The 17,980-nt window shown below is 37.4% G+C and overlaps 1 protein-coding gene across 4 annotated transcripts in view; it reads right to left on the reverse strand.

Annotated features, from left to right (window-relative positions):
- Positions 1 to 17,980, reverse strand: part of ccdc88c (coiled-coil domain containing 88C) — a 116,006-nt gene that overhangs the window by 10,025 nt on the left and 88,001 nt on the right. For 3 of the 4 annotated variants that reach the window (XM_028437743.1, XM_028437742.1, XM_028437741.1), the window contains 4 exons: positions 8,596 to 8,694; positions 8,399 to 8,518; positions 3,177 to 3,314; positions 909 to 1,147 (listed from right to left, as the gene is read on the reverse strand). In XM_028437743.1, the coding sequence (XP_028293544.1) occupies positions 909 to 1,147; positions 3,177 to 3,314; positions 8,399 to 8,518; positions 8,596 to 8,694 (596 nt within the window). Of the gene's footprint in view, positions 1 to 908; positions 1,148 to 3,176; positions 3,315 to 8,398; positions 8,519 to 8,595; positions 8,695 to 13,540; positions 13,860 to 17,980 lie in introns of those variants that run through there. The other variant, XR_003672802.1, reaches the window with a different exon arrangement.

Here is a 17,980-nt window from a genome sequence, read left to right on the forward strand (position 1 = left end):
GTGAGAACCCTGGTAATGAAAACAAATATATATATATATATATATATATATATATGTGTATGTGTCAGAAAAAAAAGTAAACATTCTTAACACAAAAGCAACCCAGCATGCAACATTCTTTACGTTAACGTCACTTTCTACTTTTATTGTTAGTGTTTACATGACTGCTTTACTGTTGTTTGTGGCATTTTATTTTCTATGCATTTTATTTTTGTGTTATGAACTTTTAGGGCCACCATACTTTTCTTTTACAGCATAACTGTGTGTTCTGAAAGTTGCAGCCTATTATCCTTATTACAGTTAGCATTAGCCTAGCCTAGCCACTGTGTCCAGTCTGACTAAATCAAATGCTTCTTCTTCTTCTTCTTCTTCTTTGACTGCTAATAACTTAGAAGCTTACCATGTGCAGCATTAAATTAATTTAATGAAACTCTATTATTTTCACATAGTTAAAACTGAATAACAAAGTGCTTTAGAATTTAAATCATTAAATCATGTGACATGTTAAAGCATTTAAAGCAGTTCAAGGTTGGAACAAAGGTACTAGCTGCTAGCTAGTAGCTAGCATTTGTTAACTAGCATGCGTTATCTGTTTGGTTATCGTGTAATGTTATCGTGAAGCATTTGTTAAATTGTGTAAAAAAGACATTTTAAGAATCGCAGATATTTATGTTAAAAGACATATCTGTCAACTCCATGTTGTTGTTCGATACTTGACATTTAACTTTCTCTCCTAAGTTCTTGTTTATAAAACCATTTTTTGTAATTTTACTGTGAGTCGTGTTTGCCTACATGTTGTTGTCACATGATGATGTTGATCGGTGTGTGTGTGTGTGTGTGTGTGTGTGTGTGTGTGTGTGTGTGTGTGTGTGTGTGTGTGTGTGTGTGTGTGTGTGTGTGTATCGTACCACAGCGGGGGATTGCAGGTTGCTCTCCTGCAGGAACTCCTCCAGTGTCACCATCTCCTTTCCAGGTGACGAGGGGCCGGTTTTACTCCTCACCCCAACGCCACGCTGTGGTTGGGCTCTTTGCGGCGCATGGTCGTAGGGAAGGGTGGAGCTACGAGAAAGACTCTGCTGTGATTGGCTGAGACCCACGACATCATCGCTGGAGAAGCTGGCGGAGCGAGCCTGACGATCGGACGAGTCTGGCACAAAAAGATCAAGTTTCTGTTTTACTCGATGACATCAGTGAAGATGAAACAATATTTCAATATATTTAGATGATAATTACCTTTTCTTGGGTATAATATATCGGGTAAAAATCACAGCGTTAGTGATGGTGTTGTTAATCTTAGCAAACATGTTGTACGGTTAAGACTAAGAATGTGAAATATCTTATCATTTACAAAGTATCGTCAAAAACATTCTCACCGGTAAGATGTCATCCCACCATAGAAAAGATAAATTAGCGGGGGCCACGGGTCATTTGTCCCACAATTTAGCCAAGAATGTCCCTAACATAAGTTTGTTGTCAACACATTATTATTCTCTGAAGCAAGCGCTGTTCACGGCGGCTCCGCCCCTGTCCCTCACACACAGCTCTGCTCGTCACAGCTTACCTGAAGCTGCCATGCAGCGCTATCATGGACCGCTACTGAGTTAAAACCAGAAAACCATCCAACAAAGGGAATCAGTTCAAGTTCCTCCGTCAGATCCACCCAAAGTTCCACACACACGGGCACAGAGATGAACCTGTAGCAACGATTATGAGCTAGAAACTCAACTAAAGCTAACTATGCTAAGCTAACACACCGACACACAGTAAAACCGAGCTAAGAGCTAATGCTAAATACTTCATTAAAGGAGCAGACCAAGTAAAAAAGAACACGTCTTACTGAGAGCCAATGATTTGTTTATGTCAGATTTAACACTTGTATGGAAGAATAAAAACTAAACATGTCACACGTTCTGTGAAATAAATTATTTATTTATTTATTTATTCAGTTTATTTCCGACATGGTTACATTCACTTTTTTTTTTTTTTTTTTTTACATTTTTTGTACATGCCGAAAAAGGAGACGAGAGAAGCAGTTTGCTTATCTGGGTCCCGTCCCCTGTTTTACCATCGTAAATTTACATGGGTTTACAAGTCTCTCTGGTCAAACATTCTTGAGTTGTTCTGAACAGTCCTTTCTTGTGTATTCTCATCTGTAGTCAGTGTTGTCTTTTTTTTATTCCTCCTCCTCTCTATCGTTGTTTGTGTTGGCCTTGTTCCCTGCCAGACGTTGTTAGCATTCCTCCAGTTCAAGAAGAGTTCCTCTTTCGAAGGTGTTTGGAAGGTTTTTCCCTTTTCATCCATAATGTCACCACTCGGGAATGTCTCTTTTGGACACACAAGTTTGCAGCTTGTTTTGTCTCTACATCAAGGTTAATCCAGCTGTTGTTAGTTCTATTGGCAGTGTTGTATTTTCCACTGTTAGATTTAACTTGTATAAACACATTATTATATCTTAGTTCATAAGCAACGTAGTAATTTCATTGTATTATATCTTAGTTCATAAGCAACGTAGTAATTTCATTGTATTATATCTTAGTTCATAAGCAAGGTAGTAATTTCATTGTAAATGTTAGCATAAATAATAATGTCACTATTAATCTGTCCAAACTTGTGAAACGCATTTTTTTTAAATTATATTTCACGTGTTCACAGACAAAGCTGGTCCCATTAGACTAATATAACTATTGAGATTATTACACCTAAATATACTGAATGATTAAATCATCAGCTTGATCTGGTTTAATTATAGGAAATCAGAGAAATATTGATCAATCATAACTTCATGTAACTCATTATCAAATATAAAATAAACTAGATTCAGCAACAGTAAAAACACTAACGGAGTTATTTTTGCTTTACTTTTAAGTGATGAAATAATATAATTACATACAAGAACTCTAATAGTGACCCACATGCACTAATATATTCCATAAAATATCAGTCCATGAACTCTTTGAGTCAGCAGTTATTGTAGCCTTTTTAATGTGTCTAATGTTGATGTATTCACATTTATTTGTGTTTGTAAGGAACCTGTTTATATTTAAAGTATGTATTTATCGTAATTTGTATCATTACCGTAATAAATACCAGAAATTGTTGGGATAATGTTTTTAGTCTATATCGCCCATCCCTAGTTAAGACAGAATACACATTACTATTTCAGTGTGTGTGTGTACCTCTGCAGTTGATGGGTGAGTTAGAGCTGGAGGTGTTGAGGCTGAACTCTGCTGACCCTGGACGTGTCCCACTGTTTCCAGGTGGACTAAACACAGAATCTGACGTATTGTGACGAGAGTCTTCATCAAAAACCAAACCTGTAACAGAGACGAGTAGAAAAAAAACGCTCAATTATTCCTGGCCAAATAATACATCTCAGCAGAACTCTTCAACATGAGACATGGATATGAAAACATATAAGTAACATTAGCGTATTTTTAAAGTCTATGCACACCATGTTATGATCAGTTATTGCATTCTAGATTTATGTCTAACAAAACACATTATTTTGCACTGTATTCATCTTATTGCCTTTTAAAAATGGGACTACTTTACAGTTTTAGAGCCTGTGTTCCTCCATCTTGGAATCACGTGACTGATGATGTCACACGGCCCCACTGCCTGTAAACGTTCCTTTGTTTTCTAAAGGACTCACTCAAAAAGATTTCTATCCTTAGTTTGTCTCTTCAACAGTCCGTGATTACTCGCTAACTTCAGCCACTAGAGCGTGTCAGCACACTGTTTAAGGGAGTGTTTGTCCTTTCAGAGAGCTCTTCTTCTCTACTTTATTGTCTACTACCAAACCACAGAGTTGGAACTGTCGCCACCTGTGATCACATATTTTCTTTGGGTGACAACTGTTTTTATCCTCTTTCTGTAAACAAAGTAAGTCTACAAATGACATCTATAACTTTTTCTGATTATTTAGAGCAATTTTTCTCAAGTATGCGATGGTGACGGAGATGACTGGAAATAACACCAGGCAGGAGGCAGTAAATACTCTTAAATTCTACTTGTTTACAAAATGATATTCTTTAAAATGTGTGTTAACACTGAATCATTATTCCATCATGATGCTCCATAGTTGCTTTTTCATAGTATTCTGAGCAAAATGTTGTAGTCAGGCAAAGGGGGTACTTGAGCAAAAAAGTTTTAAAAACCACTGGTTTAGAGCAGCCACATACAGCACAAGTTGTCATTTTGACTGAAAAAGCTGCTGAATGATCTAAAAAGTTACAAAATCTAAAGAGTAGTGCTGTCAATGGATTAAAAATATTGTGTGATTAATTAATTACGCTCTGTGATTAATTAAGAGGAAGAAGAAGAAGAACAAGAGGTGAAAAAGGACAAAACCAAACTAGATCTTTGTAGAGGGGGCAGAGTTTGGGATCATGAAAAAACTCTTCAGCAAACATTGCAACAAAAACCCAAAAACACAACATCCAATTCAATATAACAGCACGTTGGCACAGGGTCTCAGGGTGGGTAGTTCACAGGTTGGCCACAGGATGGTGCTGCCATTACGGCTCACCTCCTGCTGTCTCTGCAGGGAGGGAGGAGGGGAGGGGGCCAGAGGAGACGGTGAACAAACAGGTTGTGCATGTATATGTGGGAGTGAGGCGTTCAATGTTTGTTTGAGATAAGCCTGTTTACTGAGACTGCTATAGTCTCTCATAGTTCTCCAGCCAATGACATGGCACGCCGTTGTCATAGAGATGACCTCAAGAGTTTGTTAGCCGAGCCATATCGCAGGTGTTCATGAAAAGTAAGGGAAAGGTCAGAGCGTCGAATAAACATCCATCCATGGAAAGTGTAGAAAAAAAAAAACAGACCATGACAGGCTGTTCTCAGGGGGCTGAATGAAATAAGAGAAGATGTTTTCAGACGGGCTAGCCACAACATGACTGCCAGCACTATTGATTAATAATCCAATGTTGTGGCCATTTCCTTGAGAGAAACTCTCCACTCCTCTTAAAGTTCACCAAGGGGGAATCCATCAGAGAGTTCTGAAAGTTCGGCCCCTTCCATCGATGACAAGCAGCTTCCAATATTATTGCCAACGTAATCGGAATTTTGCAATAAATCAGGAAAATGCCAGATCCAATCAGCAGAAGACCTGTTATCATAATTCCAATCTGGTGGTGGACGTCTTTCACGTCCTCAGGACATACGGACTCTCCCATTGCCCGTCCTCCTAGTTGAGAAATTTGACCAAAAGCGAAGAAAAACCAGCTGATCAATTCCATGATTTAGATTTAGGATCGAGATGCAGATAGAGGCTCCTGTTAGATTAAAACAAGACAAAGAGAGCAAGCAGAAAAAAAAGGAGGGGGCGAGGGAAAAAAAAACATTCTTCTCCTCTGAGTGCAAGCAGCAAGCAGGAAGTCCCAAGGGCTGCTGACACCTTTAGTTTAGACCATCAGGGAATATTGGTGTGTACTTTAGTCAATCTATAAATAATAGAAAATACAAATGAAATATCAGGTTTATATGAAGTGCTATATGTTAGCACATCATTAACAGTAAGAACACTTTTAGGATCAATACAATTATTGAACGCCAAACTTGTTGCTTTTTCTCTCCTTTAGATAATATGTAATAAATAAAACAGACCCGTCAATCACAGTGTTGTAAATTAAAACATCAAAAATAACATTGTTCATCACAAACTAAAGTACTGTAATAACAACAAGTAATCACTTAGTAGTAATAGCCCCGCCCACATCCTCTATCACAGAGAGTGGTCGACTGTCCACTACAATCTATAGTTGCACGATACCCACGGTACCCTGCGGTGCCAAATTGTAACAATTCCTACTATACCAGAAATTCTACACAACGATACTACCGTGGAATACGATACTACCGGTGCCAGTTTCCGCTACATAGCGGCTGCCTCTACTCTCCTCCCGGCTTCTCACTGCACAGTCTAAACTCACTGCATGTTACTTACTTGAAAACATACCAACATGGCAACCAAACTCCACAGCTGCTGAATGATGGGCTGTTTGCCTGTTACTGGTGACGTCCGGAGATATGATAGGCACGCTGGGTCCGCCAGTCTGTTAGCTGATTGGCTGTTTGTGTGTTTATTCTGGCAAGAACCAACTCCATGAAGACAGCTCCGCTTCACAGACACTGTCTTAACTGGACTCGTGCACGGCTTACAGTCGCAAACACGAGACAACACATGGCAGAAGCACCGGGCTCGAGCTGCAAGTCTTCCACGGCGACGTCGTCAGTGGCATCACTAATTTTGCTCAAAAAACCAAGCTCCAAAAGTCCCATTTAGAACTAGTTTGTCTTTAAACGAAGCAGAGACTGTAGAGCAATAGGAGATCTACTGTGCAGGCGCTGTCACCAGCTATAGGAGCCATAGGAGGAAACACTTTTTGTTTTTTTCTGCACGGACTCGGAGCGATCTTTTTTTATTTATTTACAATGTACAAACAATATTTACAAATTATATACATACAAAGGAGGGATCACATCCAATCTCATAAAACACCAGTGACGTCATCCAGAAAATACATACAAATATAGTTTTCTCAGGGATTCAGTTCCTGTTTATTGTATTTTATCCTCTATGGATTATTATGTTGGAGAAGAAGCATTATTGTCAAATAGTTTTTCTTTTTTTTTAAAGACTGGATTTGTTATCCGAATTTGGTTATTTATATTAGTTAAACAAAAATTGATGTGCAAAGGAAACTGAATGATCATTTTTTTAACTAACTTCATTTATTAGTTTTTTTTTATTGCTTATACGCTTTTGTTCATGTACTCTTATCATGCACCAAACAACACTATAAGTAATTAATAAGTATTTCTTGCAGTTCATGAAAATAATAAAAATAAAAAAGTATCGCAATATTACCTGGAACCGTGATACTTTGTCTGGTATAGTATTGTGGTTACTCATTTTGGTATCGTGACAACTCCACTACAATCATTTATCACTGACTTTGTTCATTAGTTACTCATGGATTTATTCATTTTAGTTCTGAACCCTGTCTGAGTGTCAGTGTGGATTGGAGACACTGTCTGCTCCACTAGGACCATTGTCCCTGCTAGCTGCTACATGTTAGCATTGAGGTGCTAGCTGCTACACGTTTAGCATTAAGGTGCTAGCTGCTACATGTTAGCATTGAGGTGCTAGCTGCTACATGTTAGCATTGAGGTGCTAGCTGCTACATGTTAGCATTGAGGTGCTAGCTGCTACATGTTAGTATTGAGGTGCGAGCTGCTACACGTTTAGCATTGAGGTGCGAGCTGCTACATGTTAGCGTTGAGGTGCTAGCTGCTACATGGTTAGCATTGAGGAGGATAAGCTCTTTTGATCCATAAACTCTTTCTTGCACAATTTGCACACAACTGGGCTTTAGTTTTACATCTGGTGTTTTTTTTTTAAACTGAAATTAACGCCCACAAAGACTTCTCCTCAGGTTCTACCATTGTAGCCGGTGCATCAGTATTATGGGTATACTGGAAACACACGCAATGAGGTTCCGCGCTATCTGGGGTGCAAAAAAAGAAGCTATTAACACAATTAATTTTTTTAGCGTGTTGTTTTTTCCTGTAATTAATGAATCGCAATTTAAAGTCACAGCACTACTAAAAAGCTACTAAATGATCTAAAAATCAGGCTGAATGTTTCACTCCAATAGAAAACAATGGGATGTTTACAGGCAGTGGGGCCGTGTGACATCATCAATCACATGATTTCAGGATGGAGGAACACAGGCTCTAAAACAAAGAGGTCAGAACACATTACTCCAGTTTTAAAGTATTTACACTGGCTCCCAGTCAGCCTCAGAGGAGACTGTAAAGTTCTGCTGCTGGTTATAAATGTGTGAATGGGTTTGGTCCAGAATACATCAGTGACATGTTAGTCAGTTATGAACCCAGCAGGTCTCTGAGATCTATGGACACAGGTCAGATAGTGGAGCCCAGAGCTCACAGTAAACATGGTGATGCTGCTTTTAGTTGTTATGCTGCAAAGAAGTGGAACAAACTGCAGCAGAGCTGAAGTCAGCATCACATGTGAACATTTTTAAATCAAAGTTAAAGGAACTTTTTTTCTCTACTGCATATGATTGAGAGAGATTTTTAGTCATGTTGTTGATGTCATGTGTTTGTTGATGATTTTAATTGATTTTACTGATGATTTTAGATGTTCTTAATGATTTTAAACAATTGAATGTTTTATCATGTAAAGCACATTGAGTTGCCTTGTGTATGAAATGTGTACAAATAAATTTGCCTTGCCTAAAACTGTAAAGAAGTCACTTTTAGACACAAATCTACTAATAAGTACATTTCTCAGGTTTTAAGCCACATTTGTAAAAACAATGGGGGATAATCCATGAACGTTATATATGAGGGGGCGTGGTGTACCTACCCCGGGGCCTCCGACTGGAGCTGTGTCCCAGTCTGGAGCTGCTGTTGTTGTTGTTGGTCAGACACAGTGATGATGAGTGAAGGCTGGGAGTAGAGCTCATGTGACTCTTTGGGGTCTGACCTGCTCACACAGAAAACCAGTGATGCTTGACTAACTTCACACCTGAGCTTAATAAAGGTTTAATGTGTGTAAATCACCTCCTCCACCACCTCCCTGCCCATTCTCTCCATTCACATTTTCACTGCTGCCTCCTGGAGTGCTGCTGCGATGCCCGCTCCGCCCTCTGTCTGTGATGCCTGTGGACCAATCAGAATGCAGTGGTTAAAGGGAGCAGAGTCCATAGAATGACCATGGGACAATCATCATGACCAAAGACACAAAGCAAGGCCAACAACACTAGAAAGAGATGTTGCAAGAAAGCAAAGCAGGACATTAAAGATCCACCAGAGCTTTATATACTGTACATATGAGTGTTTATTGTCCTAATCTAAGAAAATACAGATTCCATATCATCACCAAACAGGTTCACACACGACCACATGGCAGACCCCAGTCTGCACAGAGATGATCAACCTGTGACCTGGTGTCTCACAGTGTGATGAATGTCAGCAGTAAACTGTAAACCATCGCTCAGAAGCCATCCAGTATGGAGGACGAGTAGTGGCACAATTAAATAAATAAATACACCGTTCATTCATGGATTAAGTGTGTCAATAATTAAATAAATCCATTTTACATTTCATTTTCATTCTGAAATGTATAAAGTATAAATATTAAACTATTTATTAATTTATTTCATGGTTTGGTGTTGCAGCACTCCATGAATTAAATGTATCTGTCAAACTTGCTCCTCAAAGTCTGTGGGGGCGGGGTTAACATCAATCCAGCCAAATCCATTGCTTTGGTCGTCACTCTTTCCGATCATGGCGGCTACAACGATGGAAGATGTGCATGTGAAGTTGGTGAGAGAGATTTTAGACCTCGCTGAGAATGTAGAAGCAGGAATATAGAACAAAACAACGTACAGATTGTATAACACCACCCAGTGGAGGAGATGATAATTTAAATAAATCCACTTTTAAGGCTCGATTGTTGTTTTATATTGTTATACAGTTAAATCTGTAGATCACACATCTATGAAGATATGATGGTGCAGTGAATTGTGACGCTGCTCTTGGAAGTGAAGGGTCAAGGGTTTGCGTCCGGTGTCACTGTTTTTTTATGACATTTTTTAGGACGTTGAGATGACTCTGGCGACAATATTACATTAAAAATCAACATAATTCATTTGATATCAAGCGGCATTTATTAATATCCAGTGTAACAGGAGGACTCTCTATGCAGACATCCTATGATGCTGACACGTCTCCTCAGACACATTTTATTCATATTATTCACCGCTCGTCACGTCACTGAAGAGATAAAGTGATGAACTGACCAAAAAGTGTGACTAATTACAGGTGATTTAAGCCACTATAGTCACTGAAGACTGAACACCTTTAGAACAGGCTCATATTCATCAAACACCAGCTTATTTCACCATCAGGGTGAATAAATCACTCTCTTCCGTTTGGTTGCCATGGCAGGTTGAGTATTCTCTTATCCATTGATGATGGCTTTTTATCGTGCGTGTCAGTAACCCAAGGTTTACATACTCAGGGTTGATTAACCCACTTCATACCAGCTGTAATGGAATCAGATACACAGAGTTTCTCATCGCTGGGTTTGTTGACCCAGAGTTTATGGATAAACTCAGAGTTTGTTAATCCTCCTTTATGGAACACACCTCTGCTCTCCCCTAAATAAATAAATAGCAAAATATTTATACTTCAAACAACTACTGAAATGTAAAATGGATTTAATGAATTATTGAGACATTTAATTCATTATTAACAGTTTTAATTAATTTAATTGTGGAACTGCTCGACCTCCATAATCCAGCTCCATGTTTTCTTAAAACCTATTGTTTTTGTTTCCAGCTCCATCTCTGGAGTTCTTGGAGGAGAATCAGCCCTGGTTCATAGGCTCTACCGTATGGGTGGAGCCTGTATGATTTACAATAAAAAAAATTTACAATAAACATTCTGATTCTGATTATATTTAAATATATATAATTAAAAAATGCAGTTGTTTAGAAAGGTTTTGATTGTTCTTTAATCCATTTCATGTTTTAACAATACAATAGCAAGAAAATGAAGATTTTTCATTAAATAAAAAAACATTTTCAATAATATGTATTTTTTATTATTTTTTGAGGAGGGGGCTGATCTATCTCTATCTTATCTTGAAGTGTAGGGGTTTATGGGTCTTGTTCTCCTCTCACTGTTATTCAATAGATTTGAACAGAAAATGCATTATTTCAATCATTTTGATCATGAAAATGTTTAAATCATACAGAAAACTAATGTATAGATCAGTCAAGTGAACGGATAAACTTTCTCTTATAATTGTTAGCATTTTACAGGCTATGATGAGGCTCTGCACGTCACTGGGACTAATGACAATAAAATACATTCTGTTACATGACAACTTTATACAACAATTAGCAGCAGGTGCTAGCATGTTAAAGTTTAGCTGTAAAGCTGCAAGCTGACTCTCTCCTCTGATTGGACACAGCAAAGTGGGTGTTACTTCCTGTTTACATGTTGAGTCACAGGTGATTTGGTGCCATGCAATAAGTTTGCAGAAAATAAACTTCTCCACACATGACACTGAGCTTTTTCAGGGTCACTGAAGGTGAGGATTAGTTGGAAATGGTGTAAAGCAAACGTATGCAACAGGTGGTCCGCAGACCACCAAAGTAAAAGCACTAAATGACTCCAAAAACACACAAAGTGACTATGAAAACATACTAAATTACAGAGAAACACAACAACATACACAAGACAATAATCAGTTACTTCAAAAACACAAACAACACAAAATATACAAAACATCAAAGATACACAAACAAAAAAATTAATAAAAGCATCAAAAATACACAAAACTAGAATAGAAAATACACAAAAATACAAAAAATCATAAAAAAGGCAACAAAGATACACAAAAGGACTTGAAAACACACAAAAAAACAACAAACACAAAATGAGAAATAATACAAAATAAAAACAACAGAAACTCACACAATGACTCCAAAAATAGACAAAACAACAACAAAAGCACAAAAAATGACTTTTTGTATTTCCCTGTATTATATTAATGCTCAGATCTGTCATCATACTAATGTTGATCATGTGACCGTCAGATCAAACTATCACAGTTTGTGGCCCCTGCTGTGATAAAACATTATATTAACTTTTTATCATCACATGTTCTTCACATGGCACCAGGGTTCGAGTCAATTATAATTGTAACCACGTAATTGATAATTATGGCATAATTTTAATTGTAATTCTATAAAAACTGTCGTTTACAATTTAACTTTACTTTTCCCACTACCTGTCGCTTCTGTTTTACTATTTAAAAAACGATTAAAATCAAGGGGTACACAGACAGAAAAAATTCTTAAAATATTAATACCAATATTTTAATTGATTAGGAAACCTAACAAAGTAACCATGAGATGAAAAACAAATTAGATCACGTGTCAAACTCATGGTTCAGGGACCAAATCCAGTCCTTTGCAGCATCCAGTCCGTCCCACAGGAGAAAGTAAAATTTACAAAAAAAACATGAAACTCAACACTCCCGGTGCTTTTATCACATGACTGCAGTCATTTTTTAAATGTTAAACTGTTGAAAAAAAACTCCACATTCTTACAAAACCCTTTTATAATTTTAAAATATAATTTTCCTCAAATTATTCCAAAATAATTCAATTAATTAGGTAGGAATTTTTCACAAAATCAAGGACATTTAAAGTCACTAGGGCACAATAATGTTGAAATTTCTTGTTTTCTCAACATTAAATCTATGTCCTACTTGATATCAAAGTGCTCCGTATTTGGCCCCTGAACTAAAATGAGTTTGTCATCCCTGAATTAGATGATAGATCACATTTTTTAGTGTATTTTACAGCTGATTTAAGACATGGGTCAAAACTGATCTGTTATCATAAGAGATGCTAACAGAAAGCTAACACAAGAGGAAGGTTAGGTTTTATTTAATGGGCTCAGTAATTGTAATTGTTACTTTAGTAATTAAGAACAAAATTGTAAAACTTTCAAGGAGAAAATAAACAAGTTCGGATGAATAATGGCCGGGCCCGCGGAACGTCTCCGTACCGAATAGCACGTAGCACGTTCCTGAAAATTCAGTGAAATGTCTCGGTTCCACAGAGTAAAAAAATGGGGGCCCCCGCGGGCCCCCATGGCACATGATTCAGTACCACCAACTGTCGCAATATTTGACTCACAATTAAATGAGAAAACGACTTTAATGGAAATTGCCAAAAAGTTGTGTGAGGCATAATCTTAATCTACGTTGAATTATCTTTGACACGATAAATCACACGACTATGTTCCCATAAATTTGGAAAGGACTGTAAATGGGCTCAGAGCGTCTCATCATATTCATTCATACAGTATTCATACCAAACTGCATTCTGATCTCATGAGAACTAACGGAGGAAAAATGGGGCCCCTCTGGCGCCTCCGTGACACGTACGGGGTAATGGGCCCTATTTACAGTATACATTGGTGTCAATAATTCAGCACAAACCAATATATACCGTCGTAATATTTGACTCTCAAATAAATGAGAAATTAACTTTGTTTTTTTTTTTTCTTTTGGGGCCCTAAATCAAAAATGGGGCTCGAGCGTCGATGCGTACACATCTACAGATTATAGCTACCACATTTCAGCCTGATCCGTTGACCAATAACAGAGAAGTAGTGATTTTAACTAGTGTACACAACGTTTTGAGTCTGGTCGTCTGGTCTAAAGATGCTGGTCACTGAGTTGTAATTGAACATAGATAATTAAAGACATAATTGGAATTGAAAAATGTAATTGACCCCAACCCTGATTGGCACACATGAGTAAATCTGACAAACATTTGCAGCACACACACAAATTTAGGCGAAGGGGGCGTGAGAAGAGTAGTGCGGTTGCTACGGCAACGCGAGGCTTGTTGGCTGGATGCAAAAATGATGAAGAGAAGCACATGAACAAGACCAGCGTGCACAAACACACACTACTTACTAGTCCCGCTCCCTGTGTGTGTGTTGAACGCTACAAAGGGACCATGATGAGGGATGTGGTTAAAAGTGCTAAAGACGATGATGCTGATGAAGAAGAAGAGGAGGAGGAGGAGGAAGACTTTAGAAAACTCCACTGGGTGAGAGAGGCTGGCTACTGATGACGTCAGCTGTGATGTCAGAGGACGACCAGAACCGCAGTCGTCTGGTGAGAGAGAGGGAGGGGCGGCTGGAGGCGGAGGGGGGGGGTGAAGAGGAGGAGGAGGAGGAGAAAAGCTTGTCTTGGCTTTTGCTCCGGAGGAATTGGAAACGTTTTGGAGGAGCTGAGGTGGAGGGTGTTGGAAGGAGGAGGAAGAAGAGACGAAAACAATGAAATCATGACAAAGCTGTTAAAAAGATGTTGAATAAAATATTATAGATGACATCATGCAAAAGAAACCATTAGAATGAAACCATGAGGAAAATAAAAAGTGGAATCACAATTACAGGTGGTTGCTATGCCAACATACCACCCAAAGGCAGATCATCAATCAAGAAGTGATTGGTATTTTAGTCTGGAAAGTTCTGGAATGTAATTCCAGATCAATAGTATTAGTAGGGACTCAGGTTTTTAATGATCATGGAAAATGTACGAAAAACAAAAACGGAATTCACTTCCTGAAACGGAAATGGCAATGTTGTTGTTATTATTTATTTATTTAAATAACTTTTTCTTAAACAATAGTAAGAATAATTAGCTAAACTAAAATAATTATCTGACGCTGACTGCACACTTAAAAGCAATTGTTCATGTAAACAGAAAAACGAAGAGACAGAAATGTTCATTCTTACACTAAATGTGAGTTCATCGTCTGACGCAAACCAAACATCAATATTTTAGGACAATATCACACATTTCCACCATATTTTTGGCTTTAAAAGAGGTTGCCTGATGTGTAACAACATTAGCAAACAGAAATAGTGCAAAATCTTGTGGAGTTGTTTCAACAAACACTTTAGTTTCAGAAAATTCTGAATTGTTTTTACCAATTTGTTCCGTGATTATTCAATAACTGTAAATATTTAGTTTTAATACTTTTTGAGATATGGCCAATTTAGTGAAGGGGGGGGGGGTGTCCTTATTATTCTTATATTTTCATCCTCCAATATGTCAGTAACTCCATCACATAGAAAGGTAAATATGGTATAGTAATAAGCTCCACCTACTCTCTCAGAATATACAGTACATATAGATCTGCTATACATTCTATCTGGTGGACATGTCAGCTCCTCTAAAATGTGTGTTTGGGTCTGGAACATGTTTGGTCCTTCAGTAAACTACTTAGCATATGTCTCAGCTCCCTGTAATGTGACCAGCTTAGAGCTATGAACATAGACTGTTCACATCACTAATGATTAGTCACAGATATTCATTGGTTCTTGGGTGATTAAAATACTTCTTTTTTTCACTATTTTCATTGGTCCATAACTACATGTGAAAATGTAAGAACAAATCTATCTCTGTTTTAATTCGTAGTATTATTTTATAATTTTATAATTTTATTTTGGACCCAAACTTCAGCCCCTAAATTGTGTATTTCCTTATTTGTTTTATCTGTAACAATAGAATTTCCCATTTCTGGGATTAATAAAGTACAGACTCATCTATATATTTTAAATGCTGACATGAATATTGATAATGTGGCCCTCTAATCCAGGCATTCTCAACATTGGGGTTAGGACCCCATTTGGGGTTGCAAGACACTAGGAGGGGGTCGCTAGAAGTCTTCAAGAAAATAAGGATTTTTTTTAAACAATTTGAGCCCATTTTAGCTTATTTTTACTATTTTTCAACAACTACACCAAACTTGCCATATTTTAACTTATTTTCATCACTTTTTCTTGCCTTATTTTTGCGCCTTTTAATGTATTTTTGCTACATTATTTTCATTTCTGACACTAATTTCAATGCCTTTTCTGCACATTTTTTCTACTTCCAACACATGTTCAGCAGTTATAAACCTTTTTCACCACTTTTCCACCTAATGTCACATATGTTGATCCATTATTGTCACTTCTAACTACTTTTCACCATATTTCATGATTATTTTTGACAATTTAACCACATTCAAAATTTTTCACACCCATTATTTTCCAGTTCAAACCAATTGTTCCAATATTAAAACTTTGAATCCTTTTAACTACTTTTTCTCTCAGTTTTTATCCATTCTAATTTGCAACTTTTAAAACAATTTCTATGGTTTTTAAAATCACATTTCACCACCTTTTCCACTATTTTTGGTCACTTTGAACCTATTTTATCTGTGATTAAAACAAGGATTTCCATCTTTAGCAGGGAATGACACGCAGGAAAGGGTCCCAGGCCGGGAATCGAACCTAGACGACTATAATAATAATAATAAACGTTCCTGGATAACAGTGGATATTATTCAGATGAATAAATAAATGTGGTTATCACAGATTCATAGAACAATAAACCATCATTTTACTGACTTTATGGATGGACCCCAAAAATCTCTCTCCTTTATTCCCCCTTATAGATGGTCCTGTCTCCACATGACTGTTCTTCAATGTTCATGTCTGTGTTCAACCACCTTCAGCTACAGTGGGGGTCCCTGCTCTCTGGGACCTTTATTATGGAGGTCGTGTGCTGAAGAGATTGAGAACCAGTGCTGTAAGGGACAGCACGTGTGAGTGAGTTCTGCAGTCTGGGTTAGGATGTATTCAGTGATCATTGAACGGTGCTTTTCATGTTGTTCTGAGAAGCAGAGAAAGCAGCGACTCATGAAAGTTTAATTTTAATATAAAATATGCTATGTTATAAGCAGTATTGTCATTTTCTATATCGCCATAATAGAAAACTCAATATATGTTGAATGTGGATATATTGCCCAGGACGAGCTCAGAATGACTGAGTTAAAACACATATTACATACATCAGGTAGTGATAGGAAGGATGAATTCTGTGAGTTTAAAGCTTGATTAGAATCTATTTAAAGAATGTTTAGGATGAAATAAATAGAGTACAGTTTCTCTGTATCACTGTCACTGTTCACCAACGGTCGGCTAAACAATGAACATTGACCTCTGACCCTCTGAAGAATGTCAATGCGACACAAACTCAGACCAACATTTAGTTGTGCAATAAACTCTTCATCCACAACAAAAGCTCTGGAATTCACAGCTGGAATAAACATTGGTTTGATGTTTGAAAACTAAAGATTCCTCTACAGCAGTCATGAGTCATGAGTCATGAGTCATGAGTCATGAACTAGCCCAGGGTTTTTCAACCTTGGGGTCACCTGAAATGTCTAGTAATTGATTTTAAAAAAAGTTACTGATTGTGTTTTTTCAATTATTCTTTTCAAAATTAAAACAACACAATCTTAAACAACTGTAATATATATTTTCACTTCATCAAATATAAATCTAAAATATAATATAATATAAATATAAATGAAATAATATGATATGATAACAAAATAATATGATATAATATAATTAGTGCTGGGCAAAAATCAACATTTTTAATCCTGATTAATCACATTCTCTGCTATTAATAGCATATTATTGCATATAACGCAGTAATTAATTAATGCCGACAATTATTTTATCACGCATTAACGCAGTTTTTTATTATTATCTTATTTTGAAAGTCCGTTGCTCATTGGATCGGATCTTGTTATGTTACATGATGAAGAGACGGAACAGAAAAGAACTCACGGGACAGAAACAAAGAAAAAGGTACCGAGCTCAAATTCATTTTAAATCTCTTCCAGATGGCCAATTGGATAAAACTAGGCCACACCCTCTCCCAAAGGCACATTGCTGCTCTGCCTCTGGCCCCATAGCCTGTATTTATATGTGTTAGCCCATGCGCAGTCAGTTTCCCAAGATAAAAACCATTTACGTTCAAAGGTAGCTCTCTACGCTGCCTTTGAATGTAACCGTGCTATGCTAAATGCTATACGTACGTTCACAGTGCATTAGTGAATTGATACAGAATGGCCGCTGTTACGTTCTCTAGCTAGTGGGCGGGATTATAACACTACAGTCAGAATGGCAGCGCTAGAGACGATAAAGAAACTTTCTTTTGTGGAAAAACAACAGTTTTTGAAAGATGGAGACCAACAGCTGAGCAACCAGACCTTCAGCAAAGGGAAGGTCAGAACATTGTCGGTACTTTCACACAGTGAATGGATTGACTTTGTGGATGCTCCTCACTGAGGCTGTTCTGAGTTGTTGTTGTTGTCATTTTCTCCATGTTTCTAACACAAACAACGGATGCGCTGTCGTGTCATGATATATATCTTGTTGGGAGAGTATGGAGGCTATATTAAATAATAGTTTATGTTTCTTTAATGGTGTTTATGAAGTTGATTTTGTTTGATTAACACTTGCCAGCAGAAACATATGGAATTGTCATTGGTGCCGATTTGCAACG

The sequence above is a fragment of the Gouania willdenowi genome, chromosome 22 (genome assembly GCF_900634775.1).
Source record: "Gouania willdenowi chromosome 22, fGouWil2.1, whole genome shotgun sequence".
Taxonomy (NCBI): Eukaryota; Metazoa; Chordata; class Actinopteri; order Blenniiformes; family Gobiesocidae; genus Gouania; species Gouania willdenowi.